Raw genomic sequence first — 23,186 nt, forward strand, 5'->3', positions numbered from 1 at the left:
GGCAATAAAGTTGACTCCAATAGTTGTAAGATAAGGGGGTTTTATTTTGTTATTTTTCCTAATGGAACAAGTATTTTAGATGGCATTTGAAACTTTCCTTTTTTAATACTTTCAACAAGTCCTTTGCATGCAGGTTTAAACTACCCCTTTGAGTAATGTTTTACGATTTAAAGACTTGATAACTTTAAAAAATGGTGTGTTTAAAAACTAAAAGACAGCAAAACCTCCTAATGCAATAGCTTTAGATCCTTTTAAATATTCCAGAACCAGTCCATAAAGATCACTTTCTCTTTTTTCTTTTCTTTGTTTCTTTAATAAGACAGTGGGTGGATTGACAGATGTGGAAGAAACTAAGGGAGAAAAATTCAACGCTTACCATCATTTTTACTGTGGAATTTGTTTCTGAAAATTACACTGTGAAGCAGATTTAGGAAGCAATGTACTATAGCAGGAAAAAAGATAGATTTGAGGGGATCAGTGGGATTTAGGTTTCTATCACAGCTGTGTCATTGCCACCTGCATGATTGTGGGCTGGCTATTTAACTTCCCTGAGCTTCAATTTCCTCAAACAAAATGAAGGAATAGTGACATCTGCTTTGTAGGGCTAGTGGCAGAGAAGTACCTGGTACATATAAGTCCTTACTAGTTGTGAATTCCTTTATTTCTCCCCAAAAATATACTCTGCTTTCTCCTTTTAAAAAAAGATATATCTTAAATTTTAAATTTTTTTAGAGACAGGGTCTTTCTCTGTTGCCCAGGCTGGAGTGCAGTGGCACTATCATAGCTCACTGCAGCCTCAAACTCCTGGGCTCAAGTGATCCTCCCTTCCCAGCCTCCCAAGTAGCTGGGTCTACAAGAATGTACCACATGCTCGGCTAATTTTTAAATATTTTTTGTAGAGATAGAGTCTCCCTATGTTGCCCAGGCTGGTCTCAAGCTCCTGGCCTCAAGCAATCCTCCAACCTTGGCCTCCCAAAGCACTGGGATTACAAGGGTGAGCCACCATACCTGGCTTCTTTCTCCTTTAAATATGTTAGATATGGTAGCCAGAAAATGTAAAGTGGAAAGGATTTAAAATGTTATTAGATTGCTTAAATAAGCAGAACAACAAAATGTAAATCTAAAAAATTGTGGGCTTCCTACACAACTCATGACCAAAGATGTGAAATGAAAAGCAGACTACAGGATCCCCAAGGTAGCTAACAGGGAACAGAGGAGAGGTGACAAATAGCAACATAGCTGTGCAGATCCAGTTCCTTAAGATCTGCCAATTACAACAAAACAAAGGGACATGGACAATTTGTGTAATTCTCACATTTCTTATATAGTTTTTAAAAACTCCATTTAAAAAAAAAAACAAAAACAAAAACTCAACTGGAATAGGCCTTGATTACCCTCCTTCAGAATCTCCTGTGAGTCCTTCTACCCTCGCAGCCGTCTTATTACTTCCACTGTGGTGCAGTAAGAGTTGTGATTGAACTATTCCCACAAAGAGCTACTGACTTATGCAACCCGTATATTTTTCTTTTTTACATTAGGCATCTACCTCCAGGATTAATTTAGATGTCATTCTTCTTGTCCTTAATGTAAATAATGCAAACTTTATTTTGTTCATAACTGAATTAATTATGATTCAATACAGTCACCACTAGCCATATGTGGCTTCTGAAATATAAATTTATAAAGATAAAAATTCACTTCCTCAGTCTCACTAACAACATTTCAAGTGCCTAGTAGCCATATGTAGATAGTAGCTACTGCATTAGTGCCGATATAGAACATTTCCATTGTTACACAAAGTTCTATTGAACAGCACTGCTTTAAAGAATGTGTTATTTGGGGGATTTATATTGTCTTCTATGTTGCACAAAAATCACATTGGTCTTTATGCAACTTGACAACTTAAGAAGGTTGCCCCTCACAGAATGGTGATTTTACTCTGGGTGGTGGTAGTATAAGATCACTTAATGAACTCGGATCTGTAACACCTTAACTGACCCCAAGCTGAATTTTATAGGGTATCTGTCGCCCAAAATGATTTCCCAAAAAAGTAATAAAATTTGTTTGAATCAGACCTCGAACATTTTCCCTTTGTTTCTATGTTTATCTCAAAGTAGACAGAGATCACTGTTTTTTTAATGTGGCATATTTGCTTTATCAGTCTGCTAAAATCAGGAACATGTAATGAAATAGCTCTCCTTCAATCACTTTGTAACCAAGTACTCATATCTTCTACATTTCTTGTAATATCCCCCTTTATTCAACCGATTTTTGGCTTGTTCCTCTTTCTGCATCCCAACATCCTAGTGCATTATCTAAAACACACAGTAGGTACTAAGAATGTGTTTGAGTGAACGAGCTAAAAATGACTTTTGGATTTGACTTTAGAAGATTACCAGATTAGGAAAATCTGGCTCTGCTCAGGAAAGTTCATCTAGGAAAATTTCAAGTCTATGTGCTCCATTAATCAGCTGGCTTTTCTTTTTCTAATATGAGGCTTCGTCCATAGGTTTCCTAATTAAGGAATTATGTAAACCATGACTCTGTTTCCTTTCCATAGATCAGCACAAGAAACTGTGCACATTTTCTCATTTTACTTACTTTGAGCATCTCCTTTAGGCTTTATCCTTCAAATACTGAAAAAAAAAAACACTTAAAAGTCTTCTGTCTCCAGAACTTCCTTTGGCATTAATATTGATTGTTAGTGTTAAATTTTAAGGGGTGGATATACTTAAAAGAATGTCATTACTTTGCTGGCCTTGATGTAATTATAGAATAATGTCATTATAAATGCCAGCTTTTAAAAAAAAATTATTCTGAGGATTACATTATCATTCACTCATTTACTCAACAAATAATTATTGAGCAGACATTATTCCACACACTGCATAGCTAATGATCTGAACCAAGGGCTAAAGAATTGCACAGTTTTAGATCATTTAGATGCTTAAAAAAAACTGAGGTTGAGAGCTTTGAACATTTGTTTGAGCAGTTGTACTTCCTAAAATTGTAATTATTTCTATTTAAAAAGAAATCATACACTCTGTCCCGAAGTTAGCTGCATTCCCATTTAAAAATAGTTTTTCATATATTGGAATTAGTTGAGAGAGTGCAGTATTTAAATTACATAGATAAATTACACCCAAATAAATAATCTCTGTTTTTGGAGAGGTTTCCACTAATGAGGACTTACAAAAATCAAGTCAGCCAGCTGCTATACCGCTGACGTTCTTTAAAATGGTCTTTGTATCTGTTTATTTGAGGCTAAACCCAAAGTGGTCTTTGGAAATCAGGTTTATTTTATTGTTTGGCATGAAGTTGATATCCCCTGTGATTTGCTAGTTGTTGCTTATATTTGACTATGGTAAGCCTCAGCACAATAATAATGCCTGGGTAGATTAGGCCCCTTCCTCCTAAGCTGCTGATGCCTGCTGGAGGGGGATGATGCTCTGAGCACTAAGTTCAGCCAATGTGAGACCCTGTTCATTTGACGAGGCTGTTGCACAGTGATGGTGTGTGGCATCTATGTTTATAAACTCTACGTATTCCCCGCTATGCACTAGTGGAGGTGATGGTCTCTTATTTTGTCTTCTCCCTCTCTTTCTCATCTGTATTACTTGTTTTGAGCCCTGGGGAGAAAATTAGGGATGAAGATTGAAATTACAGTTTAAATAGGAAGATAAGTTCTATTTATTTGGGCTTTAATGCTTTTATTCAGCAAACATTTGTTGAACACCAACTATCTCCCTGGTGCCAGGCTAAGTGCTGGGAATACTAATGTATTTTTCAAGGACTTCTGATCTTTGGGAGAGATAGACATGGGACTGGACTCTTAGGAGCATGATAGTTGCTGTGATGCAGATATTTAAAGGTTTAATGAAAGCCTCTTCTTGGAGGAGTCTGGAAGAGGGTCACAAAAGGCATATCTTTTGCTTGTAGCAAATGGAGAGCCACTGAAGAATTTTGAATAGAGGCACAATCAGGATTGTTTTTAAAGATTCTAGGAGCTACCTATGAGATGACAGGAGGCAGAGAGATCAACCAGGAAATCATGCTACTCCTACACAAGCAGGTCATTATTAGTGTTCTTTATCCCCAGCACCCTAAGACTGTAATGAGTACCTACCAGGTCACAGGCAAACATTTGTTTGCTTTCCAGAACATGATATAGGGCCCGTCAGTCTGAAGACTTTTTTTTTTTTTTTTTTTTTTTTTGAGATGGAGTCTCACTCTGTAGCCCAAGCTGAAATGCAGTGGCATGATCATGGCTCACTGCAACCTCCATCTCCCAGGTTCAAGCGACTTTCATGCCTCAGCCTCCCGAGTAGCTGGGACTACAGGCACACGCCACCACACCTGGCTAATTTTTTGTATTTTAGTAGAGACGTGATTTCATCATGTTGCCCAGGGTGGTCTCCAACTTCTGAGCTCAGGCAATCCGCCCACTTTGACCTCCCAAAGTGCTGGGATTATAGGCATGAGCCACCGCGCCCGGTCTGAAGACATTTTTAAGTGGGGAGAAAGTAAAGAGGTAGATTATGGAAGTTCAGAAAAAGAGAAAAGTAAGTTTTGAGTGTGGTTTAGTCAAACATATTTGTCCAAAAGAATTTTTTTAGCATATAGCAAGGCAGGATTTAGAACACAATCTATTTTTTTTCTGTTTAGAGCACTGGTATGCCACAAAAATGTGGAGTATGTGATGTTATATTAGGCCTGCTGAAAGCTGAGCTTGGTGTCTGGTCCCATGGGCTTGAGAGGAATGTACAGGATTAAAAGTTTAAAATAAAAACAACTAAGATACCAAGCTTTTAAAACATTGGCCGAAATGATTGGAATTCAGTTAGGAGAACTTGTCTTTCTTGGAGGAAAAAAACTAAAAGCACAAACCAGTTTTAGACTTAGGAGAATGGCTTGACCTACTTACATGGGCTGTGGAATGTTTGTGGTTTCATTTGGAACGCATAAGTTTCTGATTCTCATGTGGAAATCTCCTTAGCTCCCAGGAGATCATATCCTGCTATTTGGGAAGAGAAGCCACGTTACTTACCTTTATTTCCTTGCTACCTTGGCTGTCCATTTCCATTTTGAATTGATGACCAACTCTGTTGACTCTGTCCCTCAGTCCAGCCACTTATTTCACACCTGCTGTGTACCTTACATCACATCAGGTTCTGAGGGGATGTAAAAACACACACTTTATAAAAGGCTAAAAATGCTCTAGTAGAGCAAAAAATGCTAAGAGAACACAGAGGAAGAAGCGATGGCTTCCAGTTTGAGGTGGAGGAGTAGAGAGTAAGGAAGGCTTCAGTTGGTAAGTGCCATTTGAGCTAGGCCAAGGACAGACACCCAAGCTAAGGCAAAAATGTAAAAATAAAAACATGGAACATATTAACAGGAAATGAGTGATTTGTAGGAAGGGTTGATGAGAAATAGTGGTAGATAAGACAGAGAGCCTTGACCAACTTGCTGAGGAGTTTGAACTTTATTCTCTGGCTGGCAGAAAGTCACATGATCAGCCGTTCTTCACCTCCTCTGATAAGCATTAAAGAGCTGATGATGATGATAGACCTTCTGTCCTTTGTCAGTTCTGAGGTTATAAAAGAAAAAAAGGTACTTTTGGAATTCTCCATTTATCTCATGTCCGTGATTATTTTTGTTTCTTCTAATTTGGAGAAATGGGTAGAACATGGCTGCCCATAAAGCCTCTTATAGGGCCCACATTGAAACAGGTAAGAATAGGTTCATGTTCTAGTTTTTTTATGTATTCCATTCTGCTCTCAGCCCAGATTCTTTGCTTGGTCTTGGGTACACAGATGAGACACAGTCCGTTCCCTCAATGAGCAAACCAGTAGGGCATTCAGGAAGGAACACAAGTCGAGGGTTGTAAGTGCTTAAAGAGAAATATTCACAGGGTCTATCTTAGGGCCCAAGAAAGGTCAATTCTGGGGAGTGGAGTAAGAAATATTCCCCAGAAGCAGAATGTTTAAAGATGAGAGGAGTGAGAAACTATTCTTGGAAGAGGATCAGCATGAGCAAAGACACAAGACACAAAGGAAGCATAAAATTGCCAAGAGTGCTGGAGAAACCGCAAGTAGTTTGGTGGCTCTGCCTTAAGATATAAGAGGAAATGCGATGAGAAACAGGTATACCAGGGCCAGATCATGAAAGGCTCACTTTCTGTGCTTGAAGATTTAAACTTGATCTTTAGGAAAGAATTTTTTTTTTTTTTTTTTTTGAGACGGAGTCTCGCTCTGCCGCCCAGGCTGGAGTGCAGTGGCCGGATCTCAGCTCACTGCAAGCTCCGCCTCCCGGGCTCACGCCATTCTCCTGCCTCAGCCTCCCGAGCAGCTGGGATTACAGGCGCCCGCCACCTCGCCCAGCTAGTTTTTTGTATTTTTTAGTAGAGACGGGGTTTCACCGTGTCAGCCAGGATGGTCTCGATCTCCTGACCTCGTGATCCGCCCGTCTCGGCCTCCCAAAGTGCTGGGATTACAGGCTTGAGCCACCGCGCCCGGCCAGGAAAGAATTTTTTAAAGCAGAGAAGTGTCATGATCAGCTTTGGTGTTTGAAAAACATCTCTCTGGTGGCTTGTGTGGTGAGGGAGGTAAAACTGGAGACAGCAATAATAGGAGATTATCACAGTTGTCTGGCAAGGATGATAGGGCCTGAGCTGGTGCAATTCACTGCTTCTAACCTTCTCCGTGGTGCTTCATCTCTGTAAGGTCTAGGTCAGCAACTGAAAAATTAGGATTTATTACAAAGCATACTTCTGTCATCTTGTAAATAAACCATGGTCTGACATCTCACATTAGCCAAGAGAAAATAGGGCTGGAACAGCTTTGGGAAGGAGACCCCACCATCACAGGAAACATTCAGTAAATGCCAAGCCCCTGCGTGCTTGGTTAAGGGCACAGAGGAATGAGAAGATAAGACTGAAAACTGAATTGATGGTTGTTTCTAAGAATGGCTTGTTGATTTGCTTTATTGAGATATAATTTATATTCCATAAAATTCACCCTCCTAAAGTGTGCAGTTCAGTTAATTTTAGTATATTCACAGAATTTTGCAAGCATCACTGATGTCTAATTTCAGAGCATTTTCATCATCCCAGACAGAAATCCATTAGCAGTCACTGTCCATTCTCCCCTTCCCCCAGCCCCTTACAACTGCTAGTCTACTTTCTGTCTCTATGACTTTATATATTTCTGGAAATTTCATATAAGTGGAATCATCTAATATGTGGTCATTTTTGACTGACTTCTCTCACTTAGTATAATTTCAAGGTTTTTCCATGTTGTAGCATACATCAGTACTTCACTCCTCTTATGCCTGAATAATAGTCAATTGTATACCACATTTAATTTATCCATTCATCAGGTGATGGACATCTGGTTTGTTTCTACTTTTTGGCTATTATAAATGTGCCGCTTGTGAACATTTGTATATTAAGTTTTGGTGGACATGTTTTCAGTTGTCTTGGGTATATACCCAGGAGTCGAAATGCTGGGTCAAATAGTAACTGTATGTTTAACTTTTTGAGGAACTACCAAAATATTTTCCAAGGTGGTGGCACCATTTTAGATTCCTACTGGCAATGTATAAACATTGAATTTCTCCACGTCCTCACCAACACTTGCCTGTGTGTTTTATTACAGCTAACCTAGTAGATGTGAAATGACGTCTCAGTTTGCATTTACCTCATGAGTGATGATGCTGAACATCTTTCCACATGGACTGGCCATTTATATATTTTCTTCGAAGAAATAGCTATGCAAATCTTTTACCCATTTTTACTTGGGTTATTTGTCTTTTTCAAAAGAGTTCCATATATTTTCTGAATGTAAGTCTCTTATCAGTTATGTAATTTGAACATATTTTCTCCCATTCTGTGAGTTGTCTTTTTTACCTTCTTGAAGATGTCCTTTGAGGCATAAAAGTTTGTAATTTTTATTGACTTCCAATCTACTTTTTCTCTTGTTACTTATACTTTAGGTATCATATCTAAGAAACCATTGCCTAACCCAAGGTTGCAAAGATTTATTCCTACTTTTTTTCTAAGAGTTTTTTAGTTTTAGCTCTTATATTTAAATTTTTCATACATTTTTAGTTAAGTTTTGTGTATAGTGTGAGGTAGGGATTCAATTTCATTATTTTGCTTGAAACTGTTCTTTCCCTGTTGGATTGTTTTGGCAATCTTGTCAAAAATCAATTGACCTTAAATATATAAGGGTTCACTTCTGCACTCTCAAATATATTTCATTCATCTATATTTCTATTCTTATGCCAGTACCACATACTCTTGATTACTATAATTTTGTAATAACTTGGAATAGGAAAGTGTATTATTCTTTTTAAGGACTTTGACTACTCTAGGTTTCTTGTATTTCCATATGAATTTTAGGATGAGCCTGCCAGTTTCTGCAAGAAGTCTAGCTGGAATTTTGATAAGAATTACATTAAATCTGTAGATCAATTTAGAGAATATTTCCATTTTAACAATATAAAGTATCTGATCCATGAGCATAAGATGTCTTTCCATTTGCTTTTTAGTTTCAGCAATGCTTTATAGTTTTCAAAGTACAAGTCTTACACTAGTTTTGTTAGGTTTATTTCTGGTTACTTTATCCTTTTTAATGGTGTCATAAATAGAATTGTCTTCTTAATTTTACTTTGGATCATTCATTTATAATGTATAGAAATGAATTGGTTTTTGTATGCTGATCTTGTATCCTGTAACCTTGCTGAACTGGTATATTCATTCTAATAGTTTTTTTGTGTGTCGATTCCCTATGCTTCTCAATATACAGGATTGTATTATCTGTGAATGAAGAGAGTTTTACTTTCCTCTTTCCAATCTGGATGTCTTTATCTCTTTTTCTTTCCTAATATCCCTGACTAGAACCTCCTGTACAATGTAGAATAGAAATGGGCGAGGTGCAGTGGCTCATACCTGTAATCCCACCACTTTGGGAGGCCAAGGCAGGCAGATCACTTGAGCTCAGGAGTTTGAGACCAACCTGGGCAACATGGTGAAACCCTGTCTCTATGAAAAATACAAAAAATTAGCTGGGCATGGTGGTGCATGCCTGTAGTCCTGGCTACTTGTAGGACTGAGGTGGAAGGATCACTTTAGCCTGGGAGGTCGAGGCTGCAGTGAGCCAAGATTGTGCCACTGCACTCCAGCCTGGGTGACAAAGCGAGATCCTGTCTGAAAAAAAAGAAAGAAAGAAAGAAAGAAAAGAAAAGAAAAAGAAAAAAAAGAAATGGCAAGAATGCAAATCCTTATCTTCTTCCTGATATTATGGGGGAAACTCCAGTCTTTTATCAATAAGTATGATGTTAGCTCTTTTACAAAGATGCCCTTTCCTTTATCAGGCTGAGGATGTTCTCTTCTGTTTCTAGTTCATTGAATGTTATTATCATGGAAAGGTGTTTGATGTTATCAAACGTTTTTTCTGCATCTATTAAGGGTAATTATATGAACTTTTTTTCCCCTTTATTCCATTGGCATGGTATATTACATTGATTGATTTTCAGATGTTAAACCAACCTTGCATTTCTGGAATAAATCCCACCTTGTTGTGGTGTATAATCTTTTTTTATATGTTGCTGGATTTTGTTTGCTAGCATATTGTGTAGATTTTCACATCTGTATTCGTAAAAGAAATTAGTCTCTAGTTTTCTTTTTATGTCTTTGTCTAGTTTTAGTATTTAGGTAATATTGGCTGCATTGAATTCAAGTTGGGAAGCATTCCCTCTCCTGTACTATTTTTTGGAAAAGTTTTCTAAAGATTGGTCTTAATACTTCTTTAAACATTTGGTAGAATTCATCAGTGAAGCCATCTGGTCCTGGGTTTTTCTTTGTGTGAATTTTTTAAAATACTAATTCAATTTCTTTCCTTATTATTATAGGTATCTATACAATTTTACTACTTTCTCTCTTTCAGTAGTAAATATTTTTTCCTTCATTCAAGAAATGGTTATTATTGATTCTATCTAGACCTTGTTATTGGCACAGAGATTACAGCAATGAATAAAACAAAAGCTCAGACCGTCTTGAAGCTTAGCATTCTCATATTTTTTTCTCTTCTCTTACTCTCCTGCTCTCTCTCCCCGTCCCTCCCTCTAAATATATATATACACACAATATATATTATATGTATATTATATATGTGTATATGTGTGTGTTGTTGTTTGTTTATATTTAATATAGTTCTATTCCTTATAAAAATATTACTACGTGGCATGGGTGGAGAAAAGAAGTCATTGAGTTTGCTGTATATATTGCTGTAGCTTATATAAATTCTCAGATATTCTTGAAGAAAATGGTGTGCATGGGAAATGGATATATATAGTCATGTGCTATATAATGATGTTTTGGTCAACAGTGGGCTGCACAAACAACACTGGTCTCATAGGATTATGATGGAGCTGAAAAATTCCTGTCACCTAGTGACAGCCATTGTAACATCATAGTGCAAGGCATTACTCACATGTTTGTGGTGATGCTGGTGTAAACAAACCTACTGCGCTGCCAGTCATATAAAAGTATAGCACATACAGTTATGTATAGTACATAATACTTTGTGATAAACTACTGTGTTACTGGTTTATGCATTTTCTGTACTATTACCATAATTTTAAAGTGTACTCCTACTTATTTTTAAAAAGTTAACTGTAAAACAGACTCAGGCAGGTCCTGCAGGAGGTATTCCAGAAGAAGGCATTGTTATCTTAGGAGATGACAGCTCCATGTGTGTTACTGCCCCTGAAAACCTGCCAGTGGGACAGGATGTGGAGGTGGAAGACCGTGATATTGATATTCTTAACCCTGTGTAGGCCTTTGTCATCATTGTCGCTGTCTTCACATGGTGTTTTTTCTTATAAGGACACGAGTCATACTGGATTAGGGCCCACTCTAATGACCTCATCTTAACTTGATTGCATCTACAAAGGCTTTATTTCCAAATAAGGTCACATTCACAGGTACCAGGGGTTAGGACTAGTAATATGTGTGTTTGTGTCTTCGTTTTTAACAAAAAGTTTTATAAATAAAAATAAATAAAATGTGTTTAAATAGAGAAAGATTTGTAGCATAAAGACACAAAGAAAAAAAAATTTTTTTTTTTTTGAGACAGAGTCTCGCTCTGTCACCCAGGCTAATGTGCAGTGGTATAATCTCAGCTCACTGCAACCTCCACCTCCCAGGTTCAAGTGATTCTCCTGCCTCAGCCTCCTGAGTAGCTGGGAATATAGGCATGCACCACCATGCCTGGCTAATTTTTGTATTTTTAGTAGAGACAGAGTTTCGTCATGTTGGCCAGGCTGGTCTCAAACTCCTGACCTCAAGTGATCCGCCTTCCTTGGCCTCCGAAAGTGCTGGGATTACAGGCATAAGCCGCCGTGCCTGGCCCAAAGAAAAAATATTTTTAAACAGCGTACAATGTGTTTTAAGCTAAGTGTTACTATAAGACTCAAAAAGTTAAACAAAATTTAAGTTTATAAAGTTAAAAAGTTACAGCAAACTAAGGTTAATTCATCAATAATGAATTAAACTTAATTAAAATCAAAATTTTTAAAATAAATTTAGTATAGCCTAAGTATACAGTATATATAAAGTCTCCAGTAGTGTATGCTAATAATATGCAAGGCCTTTACATTCACTCACCACTCACTCAGTGACTCACCCAGGGCTACTTCCAGTCCTGCAGGCTGCTTTCATGGTAAGTGCCCTATACAAGCATACCATTTTTTTATCTTTTATACTGTATTTTTACTGTACCTTTTCTACATTTAGATACACAAGTAGTGTGTTAGTCCATTTTCACACTGCTGATAAAGTCATACCCAAGACTGGGCAATTTACAAAAGAAGATTTATTGGACTTACAGTTCCACATGGCTGGGGAGGCCTCACAATCATGGAGGAAGGCAAGGAGGAGCAAGTCACATCTGACGTGAATGGTAGCAGGCAAAGAGAGAGCTTGTGCAGGGGAACTCCTCTTTTAAAAGCCTCTTTTTAAAATCTTGTGAGACTTACTATCATGAGAGCAGCATGGGAAAGACTTGCCCCTGTGATTCAATTACCTCCCACCAGGTCCCTCCCACAACACATGGGAATTCAAGATGAGATTTAGGTGGGGACACAGCCAAACCATATCATTCCACCCTTTGCCCCTCCCAGATCTCTGTCCTCACATTTCAAAACCTATCAGGCCGACAGTCCCCTAAAGTCTTAACTCATTTCAGCATTAACTCAAAAGTCCATAGTCCAAAGTCTCATCCGAGACAAGGCAAGTCCCTTCCACCCATGAGCCTGTAAAATCAAAAGCAAGTTAGTTACTTCCTAGATACAATGCAGGTACAGGCACTGGGTAAATACAGCCATTCCAAATGGGAGAAATTGGCCAAAACAAAGGGGCTACATGCCCCACACAAGTCTGAAATTCAGCGGGGCAGTCAAATCTTAAAGTTCCAAAGTGATCTCCCTTGACTCCATGCCTTGCATCTGGGTCATGCTGATGCAAGACGTGGGTTCCCATGGTCTTGGGCAGCTCCACCCCTGTGGCTTTGCAGGGTATAGCTTCCCTCCCAGCTACTTTGAGGGGCTGGCATTGAGTGTCTGTGGCTTTTCCACATGCATGGTGCAAGCTGTCAGTGGATCTACCATTCTGGGATCTGCAGGACAGTGGCCCTCTTCTCACAGCTCCACTAGGAATGCCCCAGTAGGGACTCTGTGTGGGGGCTCCGAGCCCACATTTCCCTTTCACACTGCCCTAGCAGAGGTTCTCCATGAGGGCCCGACCCCTGCAAGCAACTTCTGCCTCAGCATCCAAGTATTTTCATACATCCTCTGAAACCTAGGCAGAGGTTCCCAAACCCCAATTCTTGACCTCTGTGCACTCACAGGCTCAATGCCACATGGAAGCTGCCAAGGCTTGGGGCTTACACCCTCTGAAGCCACAGCCTGAGCTCTATATTGGCCCCTTTCAGCAATGGCTGGAGTGGTCAAGATACAGGACACCAAGTCCCTAGGCTGCACACAGCACAGGGACCCTGGGCCTGACCCAGGAAACTACTTTTTCCTCCTAGGCCTTCAGGCCTGTGATGGGAGGGGCTGCCGTGAAAACCTTTGACATGCCCTGGAGAAATATTTCCCATTGTCTTGGGGATTAATTTCTCCTCAGAAAATGGTACTTTCTTTTCTATCGCATTGTCAGGCTGCAAATTTTCTGATTTTTATATTTAATTTAATTAATTTATTTATTTGGAGACGGAGTCTCGCTCTGTCACCAACTGGAGTACAGTGGCATGATCTCGGCTCACTGCAACCTCCACTTCCCAGGTTCAGGCAATTCTCCTGCCTCAGCCTCCTGAGTAGCTGGGACTAAAGGTGTCTGCCACCACGCCCGGCTAATTTTTGCATTTTTAGTAGAGACAGGGTTTCACCATGTTGGCCAGGCTGGTCTCAAACTCCTGACCTCAAGTGATCCACCTGCCTCAGCCTCTCAAAGTGCTGGGATTACAGGCATGAGCTACTACACCAAGCCAAATTTTCTGAACTTTTATGCTCTGCTTCCCTTATAAAACTGAATGCCTTTAACAGCACCTAGGTCTCCTCTTGAATGTTTTGCTGCTTAGGAATTTCTTCTACCAGATACCCTAAATCGTCTCTCTCAAGTTCAAAGTTCCACAAATCTCTAGGGCAGGGCCAAATTTCTGCCAGTCTCTTTGCTAAAACATAACAAGAGTCACCTTTGCTCCAGTTCGCAACAAGTTCCTCATCTCCATCTGAGACAACCTCAGCCTCAACATTATTGTTCATGTCACTATCAGCACTTTTGTCAAAGCCATTCAACAAGTCTCTAGGAAGTTGCAAACTTTTCCACATTTTCCTGTCTTCTTCTGAGCCCTCTACACTGTTCCAACCTCTGCCTGTTACCTAGTTCCAAAGTTGCTTCCACATTTTTGGGTATCTTTTCAACAACACCCCACTCTACTGGTACCAATTTACTGTATTAGTCCATTTTCACAGTGCTGATAAAGACATACACGAGACCAGGCCATTTACAAAAGAAAGAGGTTTATTAGACTTACAGTTCCACATGGCTGAGGAGGCCTCACAATCATGGCAGAGGGCAAGGAAGAGCAAGTCACACCGTATGTGGATGGCAGCAGGCAAAGAGAGAGAACGTGTGCAGGGGAACTCCTCTTTTTAAAACCATCAGATCTCATGAGACTTATTCTCTCTCACAAGAACAGTATGGGAAAGACCTGTGCTGACTCAATTACCTCCCACTGGGTCCCTCCCACAACATGTGGGAATTCAAGATGAGATTTGGGTGGGGACACAACCAAACCATATCAAGTAGTTAGCATTGTGTTACAGTTACCCACAGTATTCAGTACAGTACCATGTTGTACAGGTTTGTAGCCTACAAGCAGTAGGCTATACCATATAGCCTAGGTGTGTAGTAGGCCGTACCATCTAGGTTCGTGTAAGTACACTCTTTATGATTTTTGCATAATGATGAGATTGCCTAACTCTCTCAGAACTCATCCCTATCATAAGCAACACTTACTATTACAATCCCAGATTATATTGGTGCTTACCATTGACATGCTACAAGGACATGATTTTAACAAAACAAAACCACCACCCCTATTCATTATCATCCTCAGCACCATCCAGCACCTTCTACTCTATATGAACATCAGTAGGAGAATGTATGAGTTTCCTAGGGCTGCTGTGAAAAAGTACCACAAATGGGTGTCTTAAAACAACACAAATATATTCTGTCACAGTTATGGAGGCTAGGAGTCTGAAATCAAGGTGTCAGCAGGTCTGTGTTCCCTCTAAAACACTGGGTAGATTCCTTTCTTGCCTTTGTCTGGCATCTGGTAGTGGCCATCAATCCTCCGTATTCCTTAGTCTGCACCTGTGTCACTCCAGACTCTGCCTCCAATGTCATGTGGTGGTTTCCCTCTCTGTCCCTGTCTTCACATCGTGTTTTTTCTTCTTATAAGGACATCAGTCATATTGGATTAGGGCCTATCCTAATGACCTCATCTTAACTATTAAATCTACAAAAACATCTGACAGGTCACATTCATAGGTACCAGGGGTTAGCACTTCAACATACCTTTTGGGGGGATATAATTCAACCCATAACAGAGCCTTATAACTCTGAAATCTTGAGTAGAGACCTCATTTTAATAACAAGACTAATTTTAATAGCCTTTATGGAAGTTTTGTGTATATTTCTCTGTCTTTAAAAAATAATGTTTTCTCTCTATTATACAATAAATCCTGAAGGTGTATTCAAACACACATGTGTTTTATCTTTTTCTAATCATAAATGCTGGAAACTAAGCAGAGATGAATTGTTCTCTAACTAGGACTTATAAAAGATGTTGAAAGATTGTATCTGTCAAATCACAATGTATATGCCCACCAAAATAAAAGAGAATCACATAAGAGTTTGGGAATTAGTGTTCAGAACAGAAGTTGACTGCTCATATACACCGTTCCCCTTACCACAATCACAGGAATCTTATATGTAGACCAGTTTAAGCAATGTGAGAATCCATCTCTATAGTAAAATAAATATCATTGCTTTTGAAATTGTTTTCATGTGTTGGAAAATGTTATATATCTGACAAGTACTATATACAATACAATGTAACTTTGGAATAAAAAGAACAGAATACTATCTTCTGAGCCCCTGTCTAATGGTCCCATTGCTAGTTTCAATTCTGTTTGTAATAATGCTCCCAAGTATTTTCTTTATCCACAATACTATCATCTCTACTCTGTCACAATCCAAGTATATTTGAGTGTCTGTCATTCCTTAATATTCTGGTGTGGTGAATACAGCACTCTGAAGGGTAGGACTGGAGAATCTGGTTTCCTTTTTGGAAAAAAAACTCATCACCCAAACCAGTGCCCTGTTCCTGGACAGGGCCAAGATATTATGCATATTTATTATTCCCACCAAGGCTTGGATACTTCAGTGTTTAGGTATTTGTTCTTTGGTTGTTCTCTTTTCCCATTTTGAAGTAAAGAGTTGACTTATTCTTACATTCCCATGGTTACCTCACTCATTTCTGCTTAAGTTTCAGTTATAAAATGAGATTGAAAACTTTACTTACTCTTTCCTTTTTATTGCTTTAAAAACAATACAGGGCAATCTAGAGCAGCCATGATACCTCCCAAGCAGCCACGACAGCCCAAGGGAGCTGTGGATGATGCCATTGCCTTTGGAGGGAAAACAGACCAAGAAGCACCCAATGCTTCCCAACCTACACCACCCCCACTGCCAAAGAAGATGATCATAAGAGCCAATACAGAGCCAATCTCCAAGGACCTCCAGAAATCCATGGAAAGTAGTCTTTGTGTCATGGCTAATCCCACCTATGATATCGACCCCAACTGGGATGCCAGCAGTGCTGGTTCTTCCATCAGCTATGAACTCAAAGGACTGGACATTGAGTCTTACGACTCCTTGGAAAGGCCATTGCACAAGGAGAGACCTGTCCCCTCAGCAGCAAACAGCATTTCCAGCTTAACCACTCTCAGTATTAAGGATAGATTTTCCAACAGCATGGAATCCCTCTCTAGCCGGCGTGGGCCCTCTTGCAGACAGGGCCGAGGCATCCAGAAGCCACAGAGACAAGCACTTTATCGAGGACTTGAGAATCGGGAGGAAGTAGTGGGTAAAATCCGAAGCCTTCATACAGATGCCTTGAAGAAACTGGCTGTTAAATGCGAAGACCTTTTCATGGCTGGGCAGAAAGACCAGCTCCGTTTTGGAGTGGACAGCTGGTCAGACTTCAGGCTAACCAGCGATAAACCCTGTTGTGAGGCAGGTGATGCAGTTTACTATACTGCTTCATATGCAAAAGATCCACTTAATAACTATGCAGTCAAGGTAAGAAAATACTATAAATCTCATGTTAAGTCTTAACCAGTACATTGTTATTGGGATGCATTCATTCTGCTTTTCTCCTTTCTTTCCTTCATTCCTCCATTCAGCAAATTATTGAGCATCTACCTCTTACCAGATGCTGGATTAAGCAGGGGGCTTATTTATTATTTAGAGAAAACAGATGTGTAACTTAACAGAATTACAACAGTATACTGCATGCAAAGATAGAGGTAAACAAGAATTCTATGGGATCTTGGAGGTACCTTAACCCAAACTCTAGAAGTCAAAGAAGTCTTTTTTTTTTTTTTTTTGAGACAGAGTTTCGCTCTTGTTGCCCAGGCTGGAGTGCAATGGTGCAACCTCAGCTCACTGTAATCTCCGCCTCCCAGGTTCAAGTGATTATCCTGCCTCAGCCTCCTGAGTAGCTGGGATTATAGGCACCTGCCACCACACCCAGCTAATTTTTGTATTTTTAGTGGAGATGGGGTTTCACCACATTGGCCAGGCTGGTCTCGAACTCCTGATCTCAGGTGATCCACCCACCTCAGCCTCCCAAAGTGCTGGGATTACAGGCGTGAGCCACCGTGCCCCGCCAAAGAAGTCTTTTTAAAGTAGGTAACCTGGCCAGGCGTGGTGGTTCACGGCTGTAATCCCAGCACTTTGGGATCCCGAAACAGGTGGATAGCTTGAGCCCGGGAGTTCGAGACCAGCCTCAGCAACATGGTAAACCCCTGTCTCTACAAAAAAAAAAAAAAATAGAAAAAAATTCGCCACATGTGGTGGCTCATGCCTGTAGTCCCAGCCACCCAGGAGGCTGAGGTGGGAGGATCACCTGAGCCCAGGAAGTCAGGGCTGAAGTGAGCCATGATCAGGTCATTGCACTATAGCCTGGGCAACAAAGTGAGACCCTGTATTCAAAAAAAAGTAGGTAACCCTTGAGCTTTGCTTTTTGCAAGGGCTACATATAAATACGAGGTCTGTTATGTACCTTTCACTGCATGTTTCTGTCTTTTTTTTAGGCTGGAGTGCAGTGGCATGATCATAGCTCACTGCAGCCTCAGCTGTGCACTACCACATGACTAATTTTTTTGTTTTTGGTAGAGATGGTGGTCTCACTATGTTGCCCAGGCTGGTCTCAAACTCCTGGCTTCTAGTGATCCTCCCACCTTGGCCTCCCAAAGTGCTGGGATTACAGGCAGGAGCCACCATACATGGTTTATGTTTCTGACTTTACTCTCTACCAGCTAAGAAATGCTTGTCTACCTCTTCTCTGTAACTCCTTTGCTCCCTAGAGAAACATTTTTATAGAGGAGGATAACTAATGTTTATTGATGTGCCTGAAACTTTATTTTTGTTATGTAATTTAATCTTCACATCAACTTTATGAGATTAAGATATTTTTCTCCATTTGACATATGAGGAAAATGAAGCTCCAAGAAGTAAGCTGACTTGGTTAGGATCACACATCTAGCAAGTAGTGGAAATGAGTTTTTTGTTGTTGTTTTGTTTTGTTTTGCTTTGTTTTGTTTTGTTTTGTTTTTTGAGACAGAGTCTCCCTCTGTTGTCAGGCTGGAGTACAGTGGCGAGATCTTGGCTCACTGCAGCCTCTGCCTCCTGGGTTCAAGCGATTCTCCTGCCTCAGCCTCCCGAGTAGCTGGGACTACAGGCGTGGGCCACCATGCCCGGCTGATTTTTGTATTTTTAGTAGAGATGGGGTTTCACCATGTTGGCCAGATGGTCTCAATCTGCCCGCCTCGGCCTCCCAATGTGCTGTGATTACAGGCATGAGCCACTAGGCCCTGCCAGAGCTGAGTTTTAATCACAAATATTTCTGACTCCGTAGCTGCATTTTGTCCATTGTGCCACTTACCAATTTCTTACATGTAGATTGCTTATTTCAGAAAACCCACTTCTTCAAGACAGCTAAACTCTTGATGTCAAGAATTATTGCCCAGTTACATTCACTCTAACAGAAAGCCATAGGTTTCATCAATATAATAAGTAAAGTGTCGACTTTGAAGTCCAAAAGATTTGGGTTCAGATCCTGGTTCTGCCTCTTAGTAGCTTTGTCAATAATGGCACCCATCTTATGGAACTGTTGTTTGGTTAAAAGAGAACAAAATGTCCCTAATAAGTGTTCATTTCATTCACTACCCACTACCTTCTTCCCTAGGTTACATTACAAGAGCAACGATCTTTGAGCCTCAGTTTCCTCCTTTCAGATGTTTACAGTGGGGGTAGGATCAACTGAGATAATGCATGTGAAAGGTTTTTGAAAAACACAAAGCCCTGTGTAAACTTAAGGTAGTGTTCTCCATTCCCATAGTCCCTTTTTACTGATTCTATTCACTGGTTCAAAAGCAATTAACATATCTAAATGACTTTTACATGTTAATTTGGCTTAGAAAGACCAGATGGTATCTTAGCAAATTAACGGATAAGGTAAACGATTGGCCTTACCTATCAAGACAGAATGTATGTTTGAAACAGACCTTCAGCTAGCTGCCCTCTGCAGTTACAGTATCTACACCAGTTGACTGACTGATGTCACTGGCAGAGTAATCATGTGCTCCAGCCCACACTTTTTAAATTAAACTGAGGGATAAACTGTAAGGAGGGGATCTGGATTCAAGTTAATACATTACTGATGAGTTTAAAAAGGCATTTTGAGATTCTACATGGCACTTAAGACCTGTTATATAAATTGAGGTTATGGTGCCTTATCTATCTTGGGCTCTTATTGCTGCAAAATCACCAATGCAGGATGAGTACCTGTTTCAGAAAGGGACATTGAACTATCTGTTCTTTCAAAACAATTGAGAAGTAGGGCTTGACTAACTTTATGTGTTATTGCCTTGCAATCTTGTCTCTTTCCCAAATCAGTGGTCTGGTATTGATTTCTTTGCTTATAATGATGTCAAACCAATCTCCAAAGAACAGGTGGCCAGTGGTTATATAGTACGAGTTGTTGGCAGGTTTGGAAAAGGATATTTTACACTAAATGCTAAATATAAATGTTTCTTTTAAGACCCTGTGGTATTTCCAGAAGTGCCCAATTGATTATACAACCTTAGAGGAATAAACTATTAGGGCTCTGTGAACCCTGCCTTTGCAGAGAAAAGCAAAAGACACCACCAGTTGGCCCACACAAACAACTTTTTTCTGTTTGTCTTATTAAATTCCCTTCCCATACTAAGGGAATTTAGAATAGTCTAATGAGTGTAACTGTCTCTTGAAGAGACTAAAAGTTCTTTAAAATGTTGCAAACAAAAAGTCAGTGGTAGGCCGGGCGTGGTGGCTCACGCCTGTAGTCTCAACCCTTTGGGAGACTGAGGCAGGCAGATCACCTGAGATCAGGAGATGGAGACCAGCCTGGCCAACATGGTGAAACCCCGTCTCTACTAAAAATACAAAAAAAAAAATAGCCAGTCCTTGTCGTGGGCACCTGTAATCCCAATTACTCGGGAGGCTGAGGCATGAGAATTGCTTGAACCCGGGAGGTGGAGGTTGCAGTAAGCTGAGGCACTGCACTCCAGCCTGGGCAGCAGAGTGGGACAACATCTCAAAAAAAACAAAAAAAAATCAATGGTAGAATTTAGCAATTTGAAAGCCAAAGGATACCACCCCTCCTCCTTAAATACCAAATCCACTGCAGTCATAGAGTACTAACTGTATGTTATTTTAGTTTGCTCCGGTTGCATAACAACACATCATATTCTGTATGGCTTAAACAATAGAAATTTATTTTCCCCATTTCTGGAGACTAAAAAATTCAAGTTCATGGTTCCAGCTTATTTGCTTTCTTGGGAGGGCTTTCTTCCTGGCTTACAGACAGCCACCTTCTCTTTGTGTCCTCACATGGCAAGGAGGGAGGGAGGGAGGAAGGAAGAGAGTACAAGGGAAAGGCTATGCACTGGTATCTCTTATAAGGACACCAGTTCTATTGTATCAGGGCTCCATGCTTATGACCTAATTTAGCCTTAATTACCTCTTTATGGGTACTCTCTCACATTGGGGGTTAAGGATCCAACATACGAATTGGTGGTGGGGAACACGTAATTTAGCCCATAGAACTCTACCTCTAACCCACCCTGCCTCAGAATATCTGTCCTTATAGCATGCAAAACACATCCCAACAGCTCCAGAAGTCTTATTTATGACAGCATCAACTCTAAATTCTAAAGTCCAAAGTCTCATCTAAATATCATCTAAATCAGATATGGGTGAGATCAAGGTATGATTTGTCCTGAGGCTCTCCAGTTGTGAACCTGTGAAACCATAAGTTACATGCTTACAAAATACAACTGTGAACAGGCATAGGATTGACATTCCCATTCCAAGAAGAAGAAATCAGAAGGAAGGAAGGAGTGATAAATCCCAAGCAATTCTGAAACCTGGCAAGTCAAGTTCTATTAAATCTTCAGCCCAAGAATAATCCTCTTTGATTTGATACTGTCCCCTGCAAGCCCACTGGAGTGGCAGCATCACCACCATGGCTCCACATAGCGGCCAATACTGAGGCACTGGTCATGGTTATCCTGGCCTACCAGATCTCAAGAGGCAACTTCACCCTTTGAAACTGAGGATGGATCAGCCTTGCCTACTGGTCCTTTGGTGGGAAAAGCAGCCCTGATGTTTCTGTATCACTTTCAGGATCATTCTTCCCTTTCCTTGAAGAATAGTACATGTTAGCAGCCAAATAGCTCTGTGGGCTAGTCCTGTAGAATCCAAGTTCAGTAGCCTTCCTTTTTTTTGTCCCACTTTTTCCCTTTTAATTCAAACTGGCAATGTCTTTGCTGGTATAATCCCATTCTTATCCCTGACTTGTGTTGAGATGGCTGGTTAAGTCCATAAGTCATACCCATCTTCTCTTTACCAAATAGTTGTTTAGCCACACCCTTGGTATTCTCTTAGAACAAGCTTTCACTTTTTTTTTTTTTTTTTTTTTCCGAGATGGAATCTCACTCTGTCACCCAGGCTGGAGTGCAGTGACACAATCTCAGTTCACTGCAACCTCCGCCTCCCGGGTTCAAGTGATTCTCCTGCCTCAGCCTCCCAAGTAGCTGGGATTACAGGCGTCTGCCACTACACCTGCTGATTTTTGTATTTTTAGTAGAGACAGGATTTCACCGTGTTGGCCAGGCTAGTCTCGATCTCCTGACTTCAGATGACCCACCCGCCTCAGCCTCCCAAGTACTGGGATTACAGGCATGAGCCAGCACGCCCAGCCTCACCTTTTTCACAGTATGGATAGACTGCAAATTTTCTAAGTCTTCACATTCTGGTTTCTTTTTGCTCAACAATTCCTTTTTCAATTCATCTCTCTCCTTTCACATTTTACTATAAGCAGTCAGGAGGAACCAAGCCACTCCTTCACTTTGCTTAGAAATCTCAATTTCATCTCTTGCAAGTTTTGTCTTCCACAAAACACAGTCCTGCTAAATTCTTTGCCACTTTATGACAAGGATTGCCTTTCCTCCAGTTTCCAATAATGTTCCTTGTTACTATCAGAGACCTCATCAGAATCGCCCCTAACATCCATGTTTCTAGCAACTGTCTGTTCATGGTTTTCTGGGCTTTCTCTCACATGCATCTCAAAACTCTTCTACCCTCTACCCAATTCCAAAGCTGCGTCTACCTTTTAAAGTATTTTTACAACAGCGCACCACTTCTCAGTATCAAAATCTCATCCTGCTCAGGCTGCCATAACAAAATACCATAGACTGAAAAGGATAAATTTATTTTCTCACAGTTATGGAGGCTGGAAGAGAGACAGAGAGAAAGAGAGAGAGAGAGAAAAAACACAAGAAGCATGCGCAAGCACACCCCAGTGTCTCTTCTTAAAAGGACACTAATCCTGTCACATCATGGCCCCACTCTTATGATCTCTTTTAACTTAATTACCTCCTTGTTAGCCTTGTCTCCAAAATACAGTAACATTGTAGGCTAGGGCTTCAACATATGAAGAGGTGGGGGAGACAGTTCTGTCCATAGAAGGTGTCATGTTTGTCTTTGTTATAAAGCAAGTGGTTTTAACTCAGGACTTTTCCTGGATTTGAAGGTTTTCATCTTTCATATTTATTCTAATCTTCATTCAACATAATTAGCTTTATTATTTGTGTTGGTCTTAAATGAAAAGGCATCACAGCACTGAATAAGAGCTTTGGAGTCAGCTGACCTGGGTCCAAGTTCTGAAGATATCACTGTGTATTTTTATGCAAGTCATGCGCCTCTCTTGCTTTTCACATCAGTGTATATT

General features: G+C 40.2%; 1 protein-coding gene across 32 annotated transcripts in view; it reads left to right on the forward strand.

Annotated features, from left to right (window-relative positions):
• Window positions 1-23,186, forward strand: part of LOC105491024 (pseudopodium enriched atypical kinase 1) — a 305,249-nt gene that overhangs the window by 263,604 nt on the left and 18,459 nt on the right. For 31 of the 32 annotated variants that reach the window (XM_011757117.2, XM_071100876.1, XM_071100878.1 and 28 more), the window contains one exon: window positions 16,185-16,930. In XM_011757117.2, the coding sequence (XP_011755419.2) occupies window positions 16,185-16,930 (746 nt within the window). Of the gene's footprint in view, window positions 1-16,184; window positions 16,931-19,100; window positions 19,232-23,186 lie in introns of all 32 variants that reach the window. The other variant, XR_011626305.1, reaches the window with a different exon arrangement.

The sequence above is a fragment of the Macaca nemestrina genome, chromosome 7 (genome assembly GCF_043159975.1).
Source record: "Macaca nemestrina isolate mMacNem1 chromosome 7, mMacNem.hap1, whole genome shotgun sequence".
Lineage (NCBI taxonomy): Eukaryota > Metazoa > Chordata > Mammalia > Primates > Cercopithecidae > Macaca > Macaca nemestrina.